This window comes from Littorina saxatilis, linkage group LG5, assembly GCF_037325665.1.
Source record: "Littorina saxatilis isolate snail1 linkage group LG5, US_GU_Lsax_2.0, whole genome shotgun sequence".
In the NCBI taxonomy this organism is placed as follows: Eukaryota; Metazoa; Mollusca; class Gastropoda; order Littorinimorpha; family Littorinidae; genus Littorina; species Littorina saxatilis.
In genome coordinates this window covers 36143537-36165455 of record NC_090249.1, presented here as the reverse complement: position 1 = coordinate 36165455, position 21919 = coordinate 36143537, and the positions used below count along the sequence as shown (strand labels likewise).

General features: G+C 45.1%; 1 protein-coding gene and 1 non-coding gene across 4 annotated transcripts; both read left to right on the top strand.

The window, feature by feature from the left end:
- The first annotated feature begins 179 nt into the window (after nucleotides 1–179).
- Nucleotides 180–21622, top strand: LOC138966999 (armadillo-like helical domain containing protein 1). 3 transcript variants are annotated; one of them, XM_070339416.1, is made up of 13 exons: nucleotides 180–576; nucleotides 1105–1173; nucleotides 1674–1840; nucleotides 2473–2669; nucleotides 3635–3719; nucleotides 4106–4225; nucleotides 5990–6062; nucleotides 6482–6527; nucleotides 8119–8202; nucleotides 8865–8942; nucleotides 9181–9262; nucleotides 11913–11971; nucleotides 21277–21622. In XM_070339416.1, the coding sequence occupies exons 1-12, from the start codon at nucleotides 371–373 to the stop codon at nucleotides 11936–11938; spliced, it is 1233 nt and encodes a 410-aa protein (XP_070195517.1). In that variant the 5' UTR covers nucleotides 180–370; the 3' UTR covers nucleotides 11939–11971; nucleotides 21277–21622. The 3 variants fall into 3 exon arrangements, with proteins under 3 accessions (XP_070195517.1, XP_070195519.1, XP_070195520.1); XM_070339418.1 differs by having other exon boundaries at nucleotides 11913–11981; XM_070339419.1 differs by lacking the exon at nucleotides 11913–11971.
- LOC138967863 (5S ribosomal RNA) lies at nucleotides 15075–15193 on the top strand. Its single transcript, XR_011456040.1, has one exon. It is a non-coding gene; the product is annotated as a 5S ribosomal RNA (ribosomal RNA).
- Nucleotides 21623–21919: the final 297 nt, after the last annotated feature.

Here is a 21919-nt window from a genome sequence, read left to right as displayed (position 1 = left end):
CTTCGTTACCTGCACTGTATTTACCATGTTAGAAATACTTCAGTAAGAATAAGAGAGTAGGATACTGAGTGATACTAGCTCCTGTGGCAGCGAGTGATTTTGAAAGCGAAACGAGACTAATTGTGCCAATACTTTTGATTGGCTTATTATTTTGTGGTTCACGATCCAATGACAGGAGGCGATGCATTTTCACACAAAATGGTGGTGTAGCAACATAACAACAGCCACGAAAAAAAGAGAGTGAAAAGCGCATTTTAGTTTTAGATTTTCCAGGAAAAAGAGATGAACTAAGACGAACCTGACGATTAGTATTACGTGTGGTGTATTCGTAATCAGTATTTGATCTTGTGATTGTTTCGAAATATTCAAGATGGGGTCTGCAAAACAACAGACATCAATTTCGCGGGTGATGAACATTTTGCAGGAGTGGGATAAAGGATCAAAACCCGTTCGCAAACAGATTTTGGATGATTTCATTGTTCAGAATCAGAACAAGACGGGGCCAGAACTGGAACAAGAATTCGCTCAGGCGGGAAGCTTGTTCCTGGCGAGACTGACAGCATGGCTGCGTCTCACGTATCCTTTCAAGACATTTGTTTTCTTTCAAATGTCTTCTTCAAAATAGTAAGGAAATCCCTTTGTCACCATTGTCCATGTGTTTTGAATTCATGCATTCCCCTCTGCCTCCTTCTCGTCGATCTCCTTCTCCCTTTGAATATCAGCGCATATTTTTGAGGTACCTTAATTTCTTCTATTTCTAGTGTTGATCCGTCAAATAAACCTCTTACACAGACGAGACAAGAGTATCCCTTTATTTCTACACACACCAAAACTCAACACTCCGGCAGCTTCTCGCGTAGAATAGAATTTTTTAGTATGATTGACCTTGGTGACATGCTGTTATAGTATACATATATATAAATCTAATCCGTCACTCAGCGCACAAAGCAAACACAAAAAGAAGCCAGACTGTTAATTATATATATTTTTAATATGTGTCCATGCAAGCTAGCTAGTGCAGGAAGGATGTTCTTATTCAAGTGCACATTTGTATGGAGCAATTGATGCTGAAGTCTAGCAGTTGTGGACCTTGACCTTTCGTAGATACATGAATGGCACCTGTTTGACAGAACAGCTGAAAACCATCTCTATCTTCCTCTCTGCTTCCAGCGGGTAAGAACATGTGTTCAAACACTTTTGATGCCTTAAAATTCAAGTTGTATGAAGACTTTTAACGTTACTGAATGTCTTTTGAGGATTATCATCTTAAAATCCAATTTGTATGGAGACTTTTAACATATTCATGAGTTAATTTAAGTTAAAAATACTTAAATACACATCTTTTGCTCGTTGGCATCAGGAAACTACAAAGAAGCCTTTCATTGTAAAAATGAAAGTGTGCATAGTTGTGCAAGTGTAATGTGTCTAGATCATGAGTGAGTGTGTTTACATTTCTAGTGTCTCAGCATATAGCCGTATACTAATTGTCTGTTTACTTTCAATTCAGTTCTTTTTAATAGGAAGAGTAGTTACATGTTTGCTTAAAGGATTGTCTGGTTTTTTTGCTAATATTGTGTAATAACATTTTATTGCTTTTTGTGTGATCATTAGCTGTATGTAAAACGCTCATCTGCATGATCGAGTAAATGATACTCTTGCCTTAACTTTTTCAGACACAAGTTCATGGCAGAGTTTCTGGAAGTTGGTGGTGTGCTAACACTGTTGGAGATCCTGGGAGTGAAGCAAGGCAAGGAAGTAGACAAGACAGCTGCTTTGGTATGCTTGCACCACATTGCCAATGCTGGACGCAAGTACAAAGAGCTCATCTGTGAGAGCTACGGTAAGTGTGTGATGTGTGTGTGTGTGATATGTGATATGTGTGTGATATATGACCCAGGGTTTCCACTCATCACAATATTTTGTGTAAATACTGTATAGCATTTTTTGGTTCTTTAGTTAATGAACAAGATACAGTGGAACCCCCCAGTTTAAGACCTAAACAAAAAATCTGAGAAGATTGTGCAGGTCTTAAAAAGGAGTGAGTCTAAAACTGGAGGTGTATTTGCAGCGGTTATGAACAGGATATCTGAAAAAGCAAGGTGTTTAAAGGGGGGAAATCTTAGATTGGGGGCTCTTAAAGGGGGGGGGGGGGGTTAAGTTAAAGTTTTGCTCGTTGGCATCAGGAAACTACAAAGTGTACACAAAATACAGCAACTGCAGTAGTCACAGTTTTTTTTTAAAAGGTATTTTTATTGATTAGAGCATGTTGGAAGATAAACACATCATATTGACAGACTAGTGGGAAAAAATCCTTTCATTCAGCTGTTGAATGTAGGTTTTATTTTCTGAACAAGCATACTGCTGAGTTTAGGGTAGAATTGACAGATTTTCCACCCCCACAGCCCAAATTAAAAACTTTGCAAACTGATCAAAAAAGAGTTAAAAATTATGTCTTCTTCGTGTTTCACCCAGGAATCCGTGCAGTGGCAGAATGCCTGGCAAAAGTGAAGACAGACGAGGCACAGGACTCTTGCCGCAACCTGCTGTTGATGCTGGCACAGGGTAACCCTCGCTTCCAGATGCAAGTCTACAAAGGTCTGATCGCTCTTCTGCCCTGCAACTCCCCCAAGGCACAGCAGATGGCAGCACATGCCCTGCGTGTTGTACAGGTACACTGAGAAATATTTTCCGTGTGAGGTTAACTATTATAACTTGAATAAAAAAAACAAGAACAGTATGTTGTTGGAACGTTTAATTATTGACAAAATAAAACGTTACATTGACAGAGATATATTTGGCAGTCTATTTGTTTTTGGATTTCCATTATAACTTGATCACAAACCGTCCAGGGTTTTATTTACATTGCAGGCAACCTTTTAGCTTAAAAAGCTACCACACTTGAGGCAGCTGAATTTGAAAAGGGGAATTTTTCTTCTGAATAAAATTAATGTTGGCAGTTAAAACCAAGCTGCTGTGGATGCAACATCCTCTAAGCCCTTGAGATACTGCAAAAAAAAATCGTAAAAGGCTATGTTTGAAAAGGGAGTGGGGATAGGGGAATCTTTAAAACAAATTGCATAAAGCGATATCAAAACATTTATTCAATCTGTGGGCCTAAAACAAAATGACCAAAAAGTCAACACTGAAAAACCGGGATCAGCCATCAAGGCTAGTAAGGCTAGGCGAGACTGACATGACAACATATCAACTGATTTGCATAAACCAACTTTCTTTTATGTTGAGCATATGTTTAGAGTGAACATGACATATCTATACATTGTTGGAGTCAGTAAAGAATAATAAAGAATACAGTGCGATCATTTTTTAATTCATTATTGACAGTTCAATTTTAATTAGGATATTAAAAATATCAATGGACTTTTTAACTAAAATTTAAGCCTCCAATGCAATCCCAGAGTCTGGTCTGAGCCAAAGATTGCTTCACCAAAATTTCAATGAAAAATGAGGTCACCACAGTGCAGAATTGACATTTGTTTGAAACGGATGTGACGCCATCAAAGACATTTATTCAACTAATGTATAAAACAAATATGTAAAAAAAATTTAAAAAAAGAGGGGAGGGAGGAGTGTCCTAAAGAGGAGATTAACTGAACAACAAACTTTTCCATGGCAGCCCATTGTTGAACAAGCCAATCCAAACATTGTGGAACCCCTGTTGAATCTCCTGCGCACACTACATCTGGAGGTGCAGTTTGAAGGTATGGAACATTAAGATATTGTAATGTGCATTTGTGCTGCAGTGTTTCTGTGGATGCATGTGCCTTTGTGCATGATTGCATGTATGTGTGTGTTACTGTGTATATGTGTGCATGATGGTGTGCATGGTATCTGTGTGAATTTGTGCCTCTGTATGTGCTACTGCCTTCGTGCATGCATGAGAATGTGTGTGTGTTTCTGTATGTAAGGCTGTGTGTGTGTGTGTGTGTGAGTGAGTGAGTGTGTGAGCATGACTTTTAAGCATATATTCATGTTTTAGCAACTGACCAGAACATGCTGCAATTCTTAGATGTCTGCAGTGAGGGTGGTGTGAGAGAAACTTTTCTGTGACAGCTGTACATTTAACTTGCGCTTAAAATGTGTGCAGCCATTGAACTGATCAAAGAACTGATGGACTATGAGGTTGCTGATCATCTGCTGTCTGGTCTGGTGGGTTTGCTAAGACCAGCTGTCGACGACATCAAACCAAGACAAGATCTGATGGAAGGTGAATGTTTTGTGTAGCGGAGTTATAGTTACTTCGTATCTCCTAAAACAGTGTACCCCACCCTTAAATTACCTTTGTAAGACACTGATTTCTCACATTTTTCATCACTGCCAGAAACAAAACATTTTAATACTCCCTCCCTGTTGAAAGACCTGATTTTGGCAGATGTGTGGGAGTCTCGAAAGGGAGGTACCACTGTACAATTTTTCCTGAGAGAAATGCTTACTCAGTGGATACATGGTATGACCAATAATGTTGCTATGTATGGCCAATGGTACATTTTCATGCTGTTTTCATCCCAACGAATGTGTGGGGGACTGGAAATGCCTCAGTTGGCAGGTCCCGGCTTGGAACTTTTGGGGGCAAAGTTGAAATGCAAATCGGGGCGAGGGTGACAAGGTGACGCAGTAGTCCTCGTTTCACGGCAGCTGCTTTGCATTGACGTAGTTGTCTCCCTGCCTTGAGCGGGAACTATTTATTATAGCTCTATGTTTCTGGTCTGCTACTGGTGTATATGCCTTGCCGTGGCGTAGCAGCTTGCGTGCCCTGATGATCCAAAGAGCTATGCCGGCCGGAGCCTTCATAGTGCTCCTGGCAGGTGTAACCACGCCGGACAGGTCTGAGGTGAATGGGGCCAGACTAAGTATACACCCTGGCCCTCCAGGTTGGGGGTTGTGCGAAGGGCTAACAACCCATCCATGGAAAAAAATACCCGTTACAGAAACGTCAACAAGAAATACAAGGAACAGTTCGGCCCTGGGAGAAGATGGATCTCCAGCTGGAGAGCTTATGAAGCATGGTGGCGAAAGCCAGATGCCTCTGGAAACCACCGAGCCGACGACCATCATGTCGAACACCTGGCGTCGTGACTTGGAGGCAGAGGTGAAACACATCGGCTACACCTGGAGACAACTGGAGAGATTGGCCCAGGATCGGAGTGCCTGGCGAGCTCTTGTTGGCGGCCTATGCCACGGACGGGGTCAAAGGCATAAATCAAAATGAAAATGAATGTTTCTGGTATGTCGGTATATCAATCAATCAATCAATATGAGGCTTATATCGCGCGTATTCCGTGGGTACAGTTCTAAGCGCAGGGATTTTTATTTTTTAAAAAAATTTTTTATGCAATTTATATCGCGCACATATTCAAGGCGCAGGGATTTATTTATGCCGTGTGAGATGGAATTTTTTTTACACAATACATCACGCATTCACATCGGCCAGCAGATCGCAGCCATTTTGGCGCATATCCTACTTTTCCCGGCCTATTATTCCAAGTCACACGGGTATTTTGGTGGACATTTTTATCTATGCCTATACACTTTTGCCAGGAAAGACCCTTTTGTCAATCGTGGGATCTTTAACGTGCACACCCCAATGTAGTGTACACGAAGGGACCTCGGTTTTTCGTCTCATCCGAAAGACTAGCACTTGAACCCACCACCTAGGTTAGGAAAGAGGTGAGAAAATTGCTAACGCCCTGACCCAGGGTCGAACTCGCAACCTCTCGCTTCCGAGCGCAAGTGCGTTACCCCTGTGAGATGTGGAGAGCTGTTTGTGATAGGGTCTGGCTGCAGTTGTCACCTAGTATACTCTTAATTGTGAACCTTTGCTTTCGCATAGCAGTTTTCATAGGGCTATTTATCTAGCCCAAACTCCCTCCTGTATGACTGGCTTAATTTGCCTCCAAAATTATTTCAAGGGTTTTGTGCATTTGCCTACATTTGAAATTCGCTGGAATATTCTGTTTAATTTTATCTTCAGATCTGGCCGCTGCGAAGATGAATGCGCCACTCCCAGTGTTTGTTCAACAAGCTGCGGTTGCCAAGACGATTGGGTATGACTATGAAGAGAAAATGTGCTTGCTGACGTGACAGAATTGTTTCGGCTCAGACAAATGAGTTATAATATTGAGTTCTTTTTCTCCCTTCCTGAGCTTTTTACTCTCAGGGTCACTTTAGTGTCTTTTAATGACCCTGCCACGTGCCAATGAGTTAAATATGTATGATGTTTGATCCAGAGATCCATTCCGCTCCCCTTTTTGTATGAGAATTGTATGTTCCTTTTATGACTGATACCATAAACCACCAGGGATTACTTCTTTTTAACTTTTATATTTGTTATTACTTGCTCTTTTGACCCTTTGGGTTTTCATGTTTGTTTATTTTTATCAGACCATGCAAGAGCCAATGGAATGGGCATCAGAATACAAAAGTACATTCAAAGATTTGTTGATTTTGTGTTCATTTGTTTCAGCATTTTGGCGGGTGAATCAAACGAGATAGCAGAAAAATTAATCCACGTAGGTTGTTCAACTTTTAATTCTACTTGAATGTACAAATGCTTTACTTCCCAAACTGTACTGGGATGCATATATATGTCTAAGAGTTTGTCGTTTGTTGAACTTGAAGCCTATCCAGGTCTTGTACTTTGTAATGTTCTTTTCTCTATGTATGGAGGTTATCACTGCATGGTTGGGCGGGGATGTAGCTCAGTCGGTAGCGCGCTGGATTTGTAGGCTATCCAGTTGGCCGCTGTCAGCGTGAGTTCGTCCCCACGTTCGGCGAGAGATTTATTTCTCAGAGTCAACTTTGTGTGCAGACTCTCCTCGGTGTCCGAACACCCCCGTGTGTACACGCAAGCACAAGACCAAGTGCGCACGAAAAAGATCCTGTAATCCATGTCAGAGTTCGGTGGGTTATAGAAACACGAAAATACCGAGCATGCTTCCTCCGAAAGCGGCGTATGGCTGCCTAAATGGCGGGGTAAAAACGGTCATACACGTAAAATTCCACTCGTGCAAAAAACACGTAGTGTACGTGGGAGTTTCAGCCCACGAACGCAGAAGAAGAAGAAAAAAAACTGCATGGTTTATTATGGTGAGGACATTTGTCAAAGCCTTCTTTCAACTGGCGTAACCACAGGCACGTTTCATTATGGCACCAGAGTCCATGACAGTTGATGAGATAAAAGTCATGTAATTTATTCAATCAGAATTGCTGGCTGTGCATTCTCTTGATATGTAATTGAATGAAGTAATTTTATGTGTGAAACGTTTAATGGTAATGTTTTTTGTATATTATCAAATGCTTTCAAAGTGCCCTGTTGGATCTGTACTTGTTCTGTGAATAGTGCTATATAAGAATTTGTTTTACAGTGGAACCCCCCTTTTAAGACCCATTAATTTACAACTTTCCCCCTTTTTAAGACCTTGATTTATCAGATGTTCTGTTCATAACTTCTGTAAATTGGACTGGGTGGCCGAGTGGTAACGCACTTGCGCTCGGAAGCGAGAGGTTGCGAGTTTGACCCTGGGTCAGGGCGTTAGCAATTTTCTCACCTCTTTCCTAACCTAGGTGGTGGGTTCAAATGCTAGTCTTTCGGATGAGACGAAAAACCGAGGTCCCTTCATGTACACTACATTGGGGTGTGCACGTTAAAGATCCCACGATTGACAAAAGGGTCTTTCCTGGCAAAAGTGTATAGACATAGATAAAAATGTCCACCAAAATACCCGTGTGACTTGGAATAATAGGCCGGGAAAAGTAGGATATGCGCCAAAATGGCTGCGATCTGATGTGAATGCGTGATGTATTGTGTACAAAAATTCCATCTCACACGGCATAAATAAATCCCTGCGCCTTGAATATGTGCACGATATAAATTGCATAAAATAAAAAAATAAATCCCTGCGCTTAGAACTGTACCCACGGAATACGCGTGATATAAGCCTCATATTGATTGATTGATTGAAATTTACCTCCATTTAAAGACTCCCTCCTTTTTAAAGACCTGATGTTCCCAAATGTTGGGAGGTCTTAAAAGGGGGGTCCCAGTGTATAACTATTGTCAAGTTGGTTTGTACTAACTTTTCTTTACCTGTTGATTTGTAGATGCGTGTGATTCACAACTTGCTGTTTGCCATGGGTAACACAGACTCTGCCGACAGCCAGCGACAAGCCAGCATTACTCTTGAGGTATGGACGTGCAGGGTAGTCTTAATTGTACCTCAGGCCAAATTCTGTCAGTTGATCTGTTCGTGGTTGTTGGACATTTGGAAGAGTATAAGAAACTCCTTTGCGACACGTAAAGCCTGTCCTTAACTGGGTGAAGTCGACTGCGCGAAGTATACTTCACGAAGCTGGCCAGGCTTTAGCATTGATTTTTCGGTAAAAAGAAATGACGAAGTCCACTTCCGGCTCAGTTAAGGACCCCCTTTAAGCCGTTCATTTTCTTCTGTGATGCATGCTTGGATCATTGATGCTGTGCATTCACTGTTTACAAAGAAATGATGCTTGGTGTAAAATATGTCAGATTTGATGCTGCTTTAGAGGACGTCAAACGTTTTCTCCTCAGGGATAAGGAAAGAAATTGAAAACTTTCCTGAGCAGTTATATACAACAACAAAAAAAGCTCTCCTGTATAGTATTTGAGCTAACACATACACGTTTTGTATGTATTGGTAAACTTTGCAATTTGGCAGCTGCTCACTTCAGCATTAAGATATATCTTTAGAATACCATCTGTAAAGAAGGAGTATACTTGAAGCAATAGTAGTGATCTAAAGAGCTGAATTTCTTTTTTGATGGTAGCAAATCTTTTTACATCTAGCTGTTTTACTGTATTTGTCTTTTTGCAGCACTTCTGTCGTACATTCTCAGTGGTTGACGACCATGTTCGAGACTCCATGGGGGAAACACTCTACGATCTTTTCATGGTATGGCTTTTTCAGTAATTTCCAGTGAAAATCTGTGAGATTTGGGATTGAGAATGTGTATGTGTTTAGGGGGGGGCTTAATTGCTGTGTTGTTAAACTTACTTGACTAGCTGCCATATCGGCATGACTTGCATCATAAGTGCCAAGATTTGTGCATGTTATCTGATATTTGTTTATATTGTATATCATTCATACAATCACAAGAACCAAGGTTGATGTTTATCTTTTTTGTGTGCAGTCAAACCCTGAGACCCTCTACATCAACATGAACCATGTGCAAGCCGATGTTCTCATCTCCAACAAACTCAACATTCCCAAAGGTGAGTTAACCATCAATTTTCTTTAAATACCAGTTGCTTTAATTCCATTCATTTGGGCATTTCTGAGTGTGTTCATTTGTTTGAGTTCGTTTGACTATACATCATGGAAACAAAATTTAGAAACTGTACATGAACGGTCAATGGCACCTTGTTGTTTTGCATCCCATTTTGGTTTTAATGAGTGACGTGTTTTGGCGTTTGTTATACATGTACTGCTCTTTGGATACAGCTTTCAGGAATATAAGCGATTCTGCAGTTTATTGTAGTTTGTACATGTTATTTTCTGGACTCAGTTATCGTTTCTTGAGTCCTGAGATTAATGCGGTGTTATTGACTTGACATGAGCACATTCCTTTAGTCCTTTATCATTCTTCAGTAAATCTAGGTGTGCGGAGAAAACTCTTACACTGTGCCGAATTGCCCTTGCGAATAGAATTTTCCGATAATTCACAATGATCGGGACATGGTCGCAAGACATTCGTAAATGTTCTTAACCATTCGCCACCATTCGTCTCTTGTTTTGAACATAGCAACATGTTCCTAATATTCGCAAAGAAGTCATATTCTTAACTTTTTTGCAACGTACTTGTAAGATTTCGCAAGGCATTCGCAACCATTCGTTATGCCTGTCTCACACTGTGCTGAATATCCTTGCAAACATTCGTAATCATCGCAATGTATTCGTCAGGCTCGCAAGGCATTCGCAAACATTCGTTATGCCTGTCTTACTCTGTGCCGAATATCCTTGCAAATATAGATTCGTATGCATTCGCAATGATCAGTAGACATTCGCAAGCACTCGCAACCATTCGTAAGACATTCGCAAGGATTCGTAAGGCTTCGAATGGTCAATATTTTTCCTGTCCATTAGTCTCTTTTTTTGGCCAAATACAACATGTTCATATACACATTTCTTGCGAATGTCTTACAAATAGTTGTGAGTGCTTGCGAATGTGTACCGATCATTGCGAATGCCTTGGCCTTGCGAGCGCTACGAATACATTTACGATGATTACGAATGGCTTGCGAATACTGAAGAATATGCATTCCTTGCGAATATTAGGAGCATGTTGCTAATACTCACAACAAGAGACGAATGGTGGCGAATGGTTAAGAACATTTACGAATGTCTTGCGACCATGTCCCGATCATTACGAATTATTGGTGAATTCTATTCGCAAGGGAAATTCGGCACAGTGTAAGAGCAGTATTACGAACAATGCGAATTGCATAATCGCTTTATTCGTAAAATGTTTGCAAGCACTCGCAACACTCGCAAGGCCACTCGCAACGTTCGTAATACATCCGCAAGACATTCGTATATGGATTTGTATGCATTCGCAAATAAGGCTTCGAATTTTCAATATTTTTTCCTGTCCATTCGCCTCTTTTTTGCCGTATACAACATGTTCATATTCGCAAGGATATTCGGCACATTGTAAGACAGGCATTACAGATGTCTGCCATGTATGATTTACACACAAGTTAAAAGCTGGGGTCGCCTCATTGTTGAGCTGCTTATCTTCAACCCGATTTCAAAAATTCAAAATTGTTATTTAAAAAGAAAGAAACAAAAGCCTATTCTGGATAAATCTCCATGTGTTTTGTGTCCTTTGCTGTTTTTACAATGTATAAAGTCAAGTTATCTCATGTTCTTTACTTTGCTCTTCAGCAAATTCCTTTTTTCAGAATTTTGTTCTGCTTTGATTTTGAACAAATACCACTGAATGATTGCTTTGCTGCTCTAAAAATGTCACCTTTCTGTTCTTGCAATTAATATCCAGTTTTAATGTATGTTTTCACTTCAACAAAGAGTAACTTCATCACATTAATACAATTTCTGACTTGTTATTTTCCAGTGCCAGGTAAATGATGCCTTTGGTTTCAGATTCTTTTTTTTTTTTATGTATACATATTTATGCATGCTGACTGTGGGGTTATGTATGGGTTACTCACCATTACTTTGTGCAATATCCTAAGAAGTCTGATTTGTTTATACAATGTAGTTTCAGGCATGGGAATTCCAAAATAGAAAAAAACTCTGAAAATAGGCCGAGGGATACAGGGGCAGAGCCCCGTTGGGGAGAACAGGGGAGCCCCCATGAAGGAAAACGAATTTTAGCATTTTAGACCAATATTTTGATAGTTTTCGTGTAAGCAAATAATGGATAGAGAGACAATAGTATGTATACAATATACATGTAATTTAATTTACCTTTTTTTTGCCGCGGACAATTTTATGTTTTCACTGAAACGTAATTTCCTTTTTGCGGAGATACGCGATTTCATGGACAATTCCCGTGCCTGAGTTTGAAGATATTGTGTCTATTTCAGGCATCTATTTCACACACACAAGTGGTTAGAATTAGAGGGTGGGGGGTGGGGGACAAGGTGGGGGAGAGAGAAGGATGTTTGGGAAACTAGCTTTTAACAAATCTCAGATGCTAATCTGCATGATTCATTTCAGCTATTAACAGTCAAATCAAAATCTGTACATCAACATTTGAAGTATTGAATCTGAAGTGTTAACTTAATTAAAGAGTTTGGTTTTACAAATGGTAGCATGCTCACTTTCCAGTTTTAGTCATATTGCTCATATCCTTTTTTTTCTGAATGTCATTTTGATGTAATTTGATTTTTGTAAATCAAGGAACGAGAAGATACATGTTCAACTGACAATTGCTGGATTCCCTGGAAAGTCATATACTGGTACCATGCTGTAATTGTTTGGGTTTATTCTTGTACTGGTGTAGTGAAGTTCTACAAGTTCTATTTGTTTTGTCAGGTAGAAGCAAACTTCAGCTGCCCTTCTGTGGATTCTGATTCGCTATTCTAACATAGAGTTTCAGTATAAGCATAAAACGGTTCAATGCTATTCTTCAGTGTTGAATTTGCTTCAGCTTTTTGTATGGCATAGTCAGGAAACCAGGGTGTGCGTACGTGCTAAGAGCCTCTGGTGTTCATTATGAGATTCTAGGTCTGTGATGAAACAGAGACACATGTACATGCATGAATTTAGGCTGATGGTAACCAATATATAAAAGAGACAAAATGAAAGGACAGGGTGCTGCTGAGCTCATGCAGGAAAGGATAGCGGAAGTCCAGGGATGACATTTTTCATCCAGAAATCCAGAATTCTTGATTTTGGAAATAGTTTCTGGATGAGTTTTTGAGTAAGAAAAAGAAGGCAGGTGCAGATTGTTTGCATTGCTTTACATGTAGTGGCTCCACATTGTGTCAATAATCACAAAAATGCTCTAACTTTCCGAGCTCTTCGCTCACTGGACCCCAATTGGGGCACTAGCTGTCCCCAGACCTTGCAAGGAACCTGGACCCCCCCCCCCCCCCCCTTTTTGGGACTTATTTATTTTTCCAACTTTTAGTTTATGAGTTTAGTGTGAGAAAAATATATATCCTCCGCACAACAGTTGCCATATTTATTTAGATCTGATCATTTGAAATTTATGCAAATGGGCTTGACACCATTGCTCTTAACCTGTCCTGCATTCAAGCTTATATATACATACAAGTTAGTTTATGGTTCTTTATTGCATTCAGCAAATTAATTTATATAATGAAAATGCATGCTTATCTTAATTTGTTTTTGTCCTAAGAATTTTTTTTGCTTGCCAATGTAGATATAATTTCTGTTCATTACCCCAGCAGTTTTAATTTTACTAACTAACTACTAGCTTATGTCTGACATTCTCTTTACAGTATAACTGTTTACTATAAGATGTCTCACACTCGCTGAACATTTGTCTATTTTTTAAAAGAATTTTTTTGGTAGACTGCATATTCACATTTAATTTGCGCCTACAGCAGATAGTAGCATATGAATCATTACTATTAGTTATTCACATCTATCAGATTATAAATATATATATATATACAGATTTTATGATTATTAAAAAGATAAATAAGTCATCAGAGAGAGAGAGTGTGAGTGTGTGTGTGTCAGTATAAATGGTCAGCGAGTTTCAGGACAACTTTTGTCTGTACATGTACTTCAATATATTGAGAGATAACGTTTTATTTACATAGCACTTTTCAGATAATGCGAGAGAGAGGGAGAGAGAGAGAGTGTGCGTGCATGTGTGTGTGTGTGTGTGTCAATATAACACTTACCTCGACAGTACTATTCTTGCACATTATCTATTATAGGCCGAAAAAATTGGACAAAACGCTGAGTGGGTACAATTATCTCCCATAACCATGCGCCACCGTGGATCCCAAGCACTGTCCGAGTGCTTCCCCCTTACAGGATGTAGGTGGCGCGTCCTCTTTCTTTTTTCGCGCGTGTCAGACCGGCTGTGTTTCTGCTACGCTCCCGGATTATTTTGGACTAAGAGGCTCCTTTTCTGTGTGGACTATCACCTGTTGGATTATTGTGTGTTATTCCACTTCTGGCTTGAGGCTACGTTGTGTTTCCTTCAACTTGTGCCTCCGTTTTTGTGTGGCGGACTCGGCGTGCCTCCCGTCCTACTTCGTGGTGACCGGTCGTCTGCTTCTCGTTTCGCCGCATTCACTTGAGTATTGACCTAAATTTTCTTTGAATTTTGTTAATTCTCGGTCTTTAACTCATTCGAGGCGCGTCGGAACTGGAATTCCGACATCTGTGTTTAGCGTTGGCTGCGTGCCGGCACTTGAGTTCCGACGGATATCACGAATTTTTAACGGTGTAAACGGTCCTGCTGACCAAGGGAAACAACCCCTGCAATGAACTTCTATCTGTCTACAGTGGTACCATTCACTGTAAACAGTTCCTTCCCTTAAATTGTTGGGATTAATAAAAATTTTGTTGACGGTGTGCGACCCACGTGTTTTGACTTTTCCAAGATGGCGGATCGTTCTGCTGAGACGTAGTAACTTGAAAAGAGTGCTAGAACGTGTTATTCAGTACGGTTCTGATCTTGACCTCAGTGATGATGATAGTGGAGATGATATTTTAGATTCTGGTGACGATTTTGTGCCAATGGACGATCATTTGGGTGATGATTCGGGCAATGCAAGTGTCGATCATGACATTGTGTATGATGAACCCATGACGTAGAAAGTTTTTTTGTTTTGCTTCAAATTGGATATTTTGCGTGGATATGAAGACAACAAAAGGTATGTACTTTCAAATGTTTCATATATTTTCTAAAAGAGTAAGTTTCAAACTTTGCAAAAACATAAGGTATGTAAGGTTATCTTGTGTTGTTGATTTTTAATATTTTTTTCAAAATGGCTCTAAATCGCGCGTTGGCAGGGAACACAGGGGAAATTTAGCTGCGCCTCGAATGAGTTAAGGGTACGTTCAGGGCGAGGTAGGATGTCTCGTCCTGTTTTGGGCTCTGGTTCTACGGAACCAGAGTCTGCCGGGGGCAACCCTTCTCCGGGCGCCCAGCGTCATGTTTTACGCACGGAGAAGGGGATCTTTCGGCGCTCCGACTCTCCCTCCCCAAACGCTTTGCGTTTGCGGCGAGGGAGGGCGGAGAAAGCCTGTTTGAGCAAGCTCAATGCGAGCTTGCTCAAACAGGCTGGGCTTGAGCCTGGGACTTCGGGCGGGGCTGCGCCGTCGAAGGTTCGGGGAAGTTCGAGGGGAAAGAAAAAGCTTCTTTCTCCTTCTCCTTCAGTGGAACAGGCTTCCCCCCCTTCGACGCCGTTGTCCGGCCCTCAGTCTCAGGCTTCAGCTCCTCCCGGTTTCAAGCCTGGGGGGAAGGTTTCCTTCTCCCCCCTGGCTCGAATCCGGGGGCAGGTCGATTCCCAACCCTCTTTGGGGGTTGGTGAATCCGATCTAGGGGCTACTGGAGAGACTCAGGTTTTGACAGCCAACGGCCATACCACGTTGAAAACACCGGTTCTCGTCCGACCACCGAAGTTAAGCAACGTCGGGCCCGGTTAGTACTTGGATGGGTGACCGCCTGGGAACACCGGGTGCAGTTGGCATTAAAATCTTTCTTTTTCCGGTGCCTCTCCTGTACCCTCCTCGACACGGGTCCTCCTCTGAACTCCCTCGCTGGGTCGTCTGCTGCTGTTTTGACAGTAGTTTCGGCCTCCTGGGGGGGGGAGATCGGAGGAGATGACGGGGTCTCTGAATTCCCTCCCCGCTGGGGTTGGGATGCGAATTGACCCCGTTCAGGGCGGTCCTGTGGGGGCAGGGGTTTCAGGCTTCGTGCCTACGACCACTGCTACTACGGTTCCCTCTGACGTCCGTGTGACTGGTGGCTGTCCCTCTTGAAACGCTCCGGCCGACTAGTTACTGGACGTGGAGGTGTTCGACAGAACGTGGTACTTCTGTCGAATGGTCAGGGCGACGGGAACATTGTTTCTGTTGCTCAGACCGACACCTCCGACCGGACCGTCTTGACCCCACGCCATTCCTTAGCGTCTGGTGTTCGGGTGACGGATGGTCCGGACCAAGGGTCCGGAACGTTCCAGGCTTACGGGTCGGGATCGAACCGGACCCACGGGTCCCGACTGGACTTGACCTCCGGGTTTGGTCCGGACGGGACCCATGGTACGGGACCGTACCGGACCTTAGGGTCCGGTGCGGGACAGTACCTCTGGCCCTTGCCGGACCCCCCGGACCTACGGGTCCGGATGGTACGGTACGGGACCAGTGTTTCGGTCGGGACCGGACCACCCGACCACCTCTGTTGGTCTGGGTGGTCTGGCACCGAACCGGAACACACCGGACCTACGGGTCCGGAGGGTACGGTACCGGACCAGTGGTCCGGTCGGGACCGGACCACTCGACCACCTCTGTTGGTCCGGGTGGTCTGGCACCGAACCGGACCATGCCGGACCTACGGGTCCGGATGGTACGGTATGTCCACGTCCGGACCGAGCCACCCGAACACTTCTGTGGGTACGGATGGTTCGGTACCGAACGGGACCTCCGGATGGTACGGGACCGGACCGAATCTACGGGTTCGGATGGTCCGGTACCGGACCACCCGACCACCTCTGTTGGTCCGGATGGTCTGTCACCGAACCGGACCATACCGGACCACCGGACCTACGGGTCCGCCGGACCTACGGGTCCGGATGGTACGGAGGTCCACGTCCGGACCGAACACTTCAGTGGGTACGGATGGTTCGGTGCCGTACGGGACCTCCGGATGGTATGGGACAGGACCGGAACACCGGACCACCCTACCGGATCGGTCCGGACCACCCGACCACCTCTGTTGGTCCGGATGGTCTGGCACCGAACCGGACCTACGGGTCCGGATGGTACGGTATGTCCAACACCGGACCACCCTACCGGACCGGTCCGGACCACCCGACCACCTCTGTGGGTCCGGATGGTCTGGCACCGAACCGGACCTACGGGTCCGGATGGTACGGTACGTACGTCCACGCCCGGACCGAACCACCCGAACACTTCTGTGCGTACGGATGGTTCGGTGCCGAACAGGACCTCCGGATGGTACCGGACCTACGGGTCCGGATGGTACGGTATGTCCACGTCCGGACCGAGCCACCCGAACACTTCTGTGGGTACGGATGGTTCGGTACCGAACGGGACCTCCGGATGGTACGGGACCGGACCGAATCTACGGGTTCGGATGGTCCGGTACCGGACCACCCGACCACCTCTGTTGGTCTGGATGGTCTGGCACCGAACCGGACCATACCGGACCACCGGACCTACGGGTCCGGATGGTACGGTATGTCCACGTCCGGACCTAACCACCCGAACATTTCTGTGGGTACGATGGTTCGGTGCTGAACGGGACCTCCGGATGGTACGGCACCGGACCGGACCACCCTACCGGACCGGATCGGCACCCCCGACCGGACCGGACCATTTCTTTTCTGATCAGACCCGATGGGTTCCTGTTCAGTCTATAAATGGCGGGGGTTCGTTGGCTGGGCTGACCCAACAGTCGCAGGGTTGTTGTTTTTCTCCCCCTTCGGCTGCTGGAGACGTTTCGTCTTTGGGGCAGGGGTCTTCGCGGCCTCTTGCTTCTGTGGGCGTTTCTTCACAGCCTGCTTCATCGCTTTCGGCTCTTCCCCCTCAAGCTCCCTACACTCCTGCTTTTGAGGAGTTGTCGGGAAGTGAAGAGGAGAGTGAGTCGGAGGACGATAGGGAGGAGGATCAGGGTCGCCCTGAGGTTAACACTGAACCTCTACCCTTGCCGGTTTCTGATGGAACTTCCGAAGCTATGCTTCGTACTTTCCAACAGTACATGACAGACATCACGCGGCGTCTTGACGTCACGGATGCCTCTCTTAAGCGTCTGTCGTCTAGTGTTGACACACAGGGGTCTGAGGACGAGAGGCAGGAGGCTCGTCCTCGCACAGCTAGAAGGACGTTTGAACAGTTTCAGGACGTCCTTCCCTGAGACGCCCTCTCGTCCTTTGAGTCCGCTTCGGCCCGGGCGCGGGAGGCTCACGCCGCGTCTGCCGGCGGCTCGTTTTATGAACGATCCGGCCGCCGGCAATTCGCGTTCCACCCTAGTCTAAGTGCCACGGTGGAAGCGGCAGCACATCGCCTGAGGAGTACAGATTCACGTGCAAACGCGACCTATGTTCCTCGGGAGGACGCGGGTTCAGTGCCATGCTTTCCTTCGGGAGGCGCACCTCCACTGTTTCCTCGTGTCCAATCTGTTTCGTCCCTCCCTTTTCCCTTTGACTCTCGAACTCTCCCTTTCCAGACTTCGAGTGTTTAGGGTGGGGCTGACGGTGATGTGTTCGTTGGGGAGGTGCCTTCGGTCAAGAAGGTGGAACTGAGCTCTGCTTCGTTCCACAATCTTGAGGCCACCGTTTCTTCCACAGTCGAGGCCCAATCACAGGCCTTGACATGGATGAGCACGCTGTCCACACTGTTGGACCCTCCCAATCGGGCAGAGTCCGATTCCACTCGGGTCCTTGACACGGTTCGAGTGGATCGGGCTTTGCATGCCGTGCGATCGTGCGTGACGTCTGCGGCAGAATTGGCCATTGGAACACGGGTCCACTTTATTGGCCCTGTTCCGTGATCATTTTCTGCCTACTTCTATAGTGCCTCCGGATATGAGGAAGAGTCTGAGGAACACGTTTCCTCAGCCTTCTTCCCTCTTTCATCCGGACACTGTTCGTTCTGTGGTGGAGTCCACACGCCAGAGGAGCACTGATTCTCTGATGGTTGGCCTCGCTGCTTCGGCGACGGCGGCGGGGAGTAAGAGAAGTGCTACAGTCACCTCCAGCTCCCAGCCTCAGAAGAAGAAGAAGAAGCCAGTTTCACTGCCTCCTTCTTCCTCCTCTTAGGCGCCTGTTGCGTTCCCAAGCAAGACGAAGGGTCCTCAGACAGGTAAGGGGAAGCAGCACCACCAGGGGGGGTGGTCGCAAGCCTGCGCCTGCCCGCCAGCAGAATTTTCAGTGAGTCCCGGCCCTACGTTGACGCCCCCTCAAGTTGCCCCTCTTTCGTCCGGCGGTTCCCTTTTTTCGGGCCCGCGGCATGTGGGGCAGACTGGTCTCCAACCAGTTTTTCTTGAGGGTGGTGTGGTCGGGGTTTTCTCTACCGCTGTCGTCACAACCTCCATTGTCCGCTCTACCTTGGACGTTCCCCCCTCCTCGAGAGCCTGCCAGATGGCAGGCTCTTCAGGACGAGGTGAACTCGTTGGTCGAGAAGAAGGCGGTCTACCCCCTTTCTCAGCCTTCTCTGGGGTTCTGCTCCCGCCTGTTCACCGTCCCCAAAAAGGACGGCCGGTTCAGGCCGGTGTTGGACCTCTCCACCTTGAACTTGTACCTTCACAGGTGCAAGTTCAAGATGGAAACCCCTTCGTCGGTCCGGTTGGCCATCCGGCCAAACGATTGGGCCATGTCTGGGACCTCCAGGATGCTTACTTCCACATCCTGGTGGCCCCGGGGTACCGACATCTGCTCCGGTTCGTTTGGGAGGGCACGGTGTTCGAGTTTCGGGCCCTCCCATTCGGCCTGTCCTTGGCCCCTCTGATTTTCAACGGGGACAACAACACCACATGCTTAGCTTACCTTCGCCACCAGGGGGGCACCAATTCTCGGTCCCTCTCCCTGTTGGCGGAGGAGATTCTGCTCTGGTGCCAGACCAATCAGGTCCGGATGTCAGTCCAGTTCGTTCCGGGGAAACTGAACGCCCTGGCCGACATTCTCAGTCGGGGCGATCAGGTTCTCTCCACAGAATGGACCATCGCTCACAACGTTCTACAGCGTCTGTGGGCAAGGTGGGACCGTCCTCTGATCGATCTGTTCGTAACTCGATTCAGCGCTCGGCTTCCCAGGTACGTCAGCCCCTTTCGAGACATGAATGCGTTCCACTTGGATGCATTCACTCTCTTGTGGAGGCTCCTCGATGCTTACGCCTATCCCCCGACATCTCTGATTCCGAGGGTGCTGGCAAAATATCTGCAGGAACGACCAAGACTGATTTTGGTCGCGCCTTACTGGCCAACAGCTCCGTGGTTTCCAGATCTTCGCGGTCTCACCCACGTAGACCCTCTACCTCTGGATCTGGACGGGGGAGGTCTGCTCCAGCCTCGATCATGCCTCCCTCATCCACGTCCAGAGAGTCTGTGCTTGACCGCATGGCTCTTGTGCGCTCCAAACTGCTTGCACTAGGATTGCACAAGAGTTCAGTAGAGTTTTCCTTGAACGCTAAGAGGCGATCAACTAATCAGCTCTACGACTTACGCTGGAGAGCTTGGGCCACCTTCGCCTTGTCCAAGGGGATAAAGCCGCTTTATCCCTCAACACAGGACTTGGCCAACTTCCTGGTGGAAGTGTATCAAAAGAAGAGTCTTTCTTCTAAGACTCTTCTTGGATACAGATCTGCCATCGCTTCCACGATTGCGGCCGCTACTGGTCGCAGAACTGAACACTTGATCAGGTCCTCCCTCATCGCTAATGTCCTTTCGGGTATTAGCAATGCAGCGGTGTCTAAACCTCTGGTTTCATTTCCCAAGGGGGATGTCTTTCTGGTCCTCAAACTCCTGCGTAGCAATGAGTTTGAACCCCTGGCAGGCATCAGTATCAAGTTGCTGATTTTTAAGACTAATTGTTCCTCATCGCTTTAGCCACTTGCCGTAGACTCAGTGGTATTCAAGCTTTGAGTGGCCTGGACTTTGACATTGAGTTCACCACACAGCAGTGGTTGCTAGCATGGTCACGTCAGTCTAAGGTATGTTTCTTGGGTATATTTTCTTTTACGGTAGTACTGTTCGAAAATTGCCTGGGTATCTTAATCCTTGGATTTAAGTGATTTTGATTAAGGAGTTTAATACTCTACATATCACCCTCACACCACTCTGGTATTCTGTGCAAGAATAGTACTGTCGAGGTAAGTGTTATATTGACTGTAAGGCTTCTTTTTAAGCCTACTGTCTATATGATACTTACCGAGACAGTACTATTAGAGTTTCCCTCCCGCCTCCCCTCTTGATATGTTATGGGCTTTTTGAGGGTCTGCAGCTCATAAAGAAAGAGGACGCGCCACCTACATCCTGTAAGGGGGAAGCACTCGGACAGTGCTTGGGATCCACGGTGGCGCATGGTTATGGGAGATAATTGTACCCACTCAGCGTTTTGTCCAATTTTTTCGGCCTATAATAGATAATGTGCAAGAATAGTACTGTCTCGGTAAGTATCATATAGACAGTAGGCTTAAAAAGAAGCCTTACATTCAGTATAAATGGTCTTTGTAAGAAAAGAGTTCTTTCCCGTTCATAACTGTACAGCGATATTATGAATTAACCACCCCTTCCCCTTTAGTGGCAATTTGCCTACAGTTATCAGCATAACAGAAATAAACAAAGCATACCCCTATATAACCCAGGTTAGGAATCAGCAGCATTGTACCATAGCATGTGCACACACACACACACACACATGCACATACATATACACACACACACACACACACACACACACACACACACACACACACACGCGCATGCGCATTCACTCACTCCCACACACTTTAAAGCGCATTGCTTGTAAACTTACTGAATTTTCCATAGCTCTGTATTAGTGTTTATTGCTAATTATGTAATTCTGTTAATTTTCAGCTGTTGGAGCTTTGGAATAGACATCAACAACACTGAGCTTGGGACCTGTTCACCCTCTTTACTTCATTGCTGACAACACACACATTCCGTCCATGAGAAAAAAACATGTTCCAACCAAACAAGACATTGTCTATGATAAATTTATTTTAAAGTTTTTATTTGTTGGACAAAATACTGTTTTGTGAATGGAATGACTACATTTTAATTTTGATTGTTTTTACCAGAGATTTAAAATAAAAGTCAATGATATTTTGATTCTTTTAATTTATCTTTAACTGCCCACAGCAGACTATGAAATTACTGTTGACAATTTCATTCATGTCTTTATTAAAATGTGAAAAAGACATTGGTTTTGGCATCTTTGTGTGTGTGTGTGCGTGCGTGCACGGTGTGCAAGTCTTTGTGTGTGTGTGTCAGAGAGAGAGCATAAATCCACAAGCTACTCGCACGCACGCAACCATTCTCTTACACGCACACGTGACACACACACACCACTGTGACTGACACAGGCACCACGCACGCACACAAACCCCACAGAGATATGTAGACTTTATCTTCGTCACACACCAACAGGCACATGACACTGGGATCACGTGGTGAGGGGGGTGGAAGCTCTACTCTACTACTCATGGTAGTTATACTG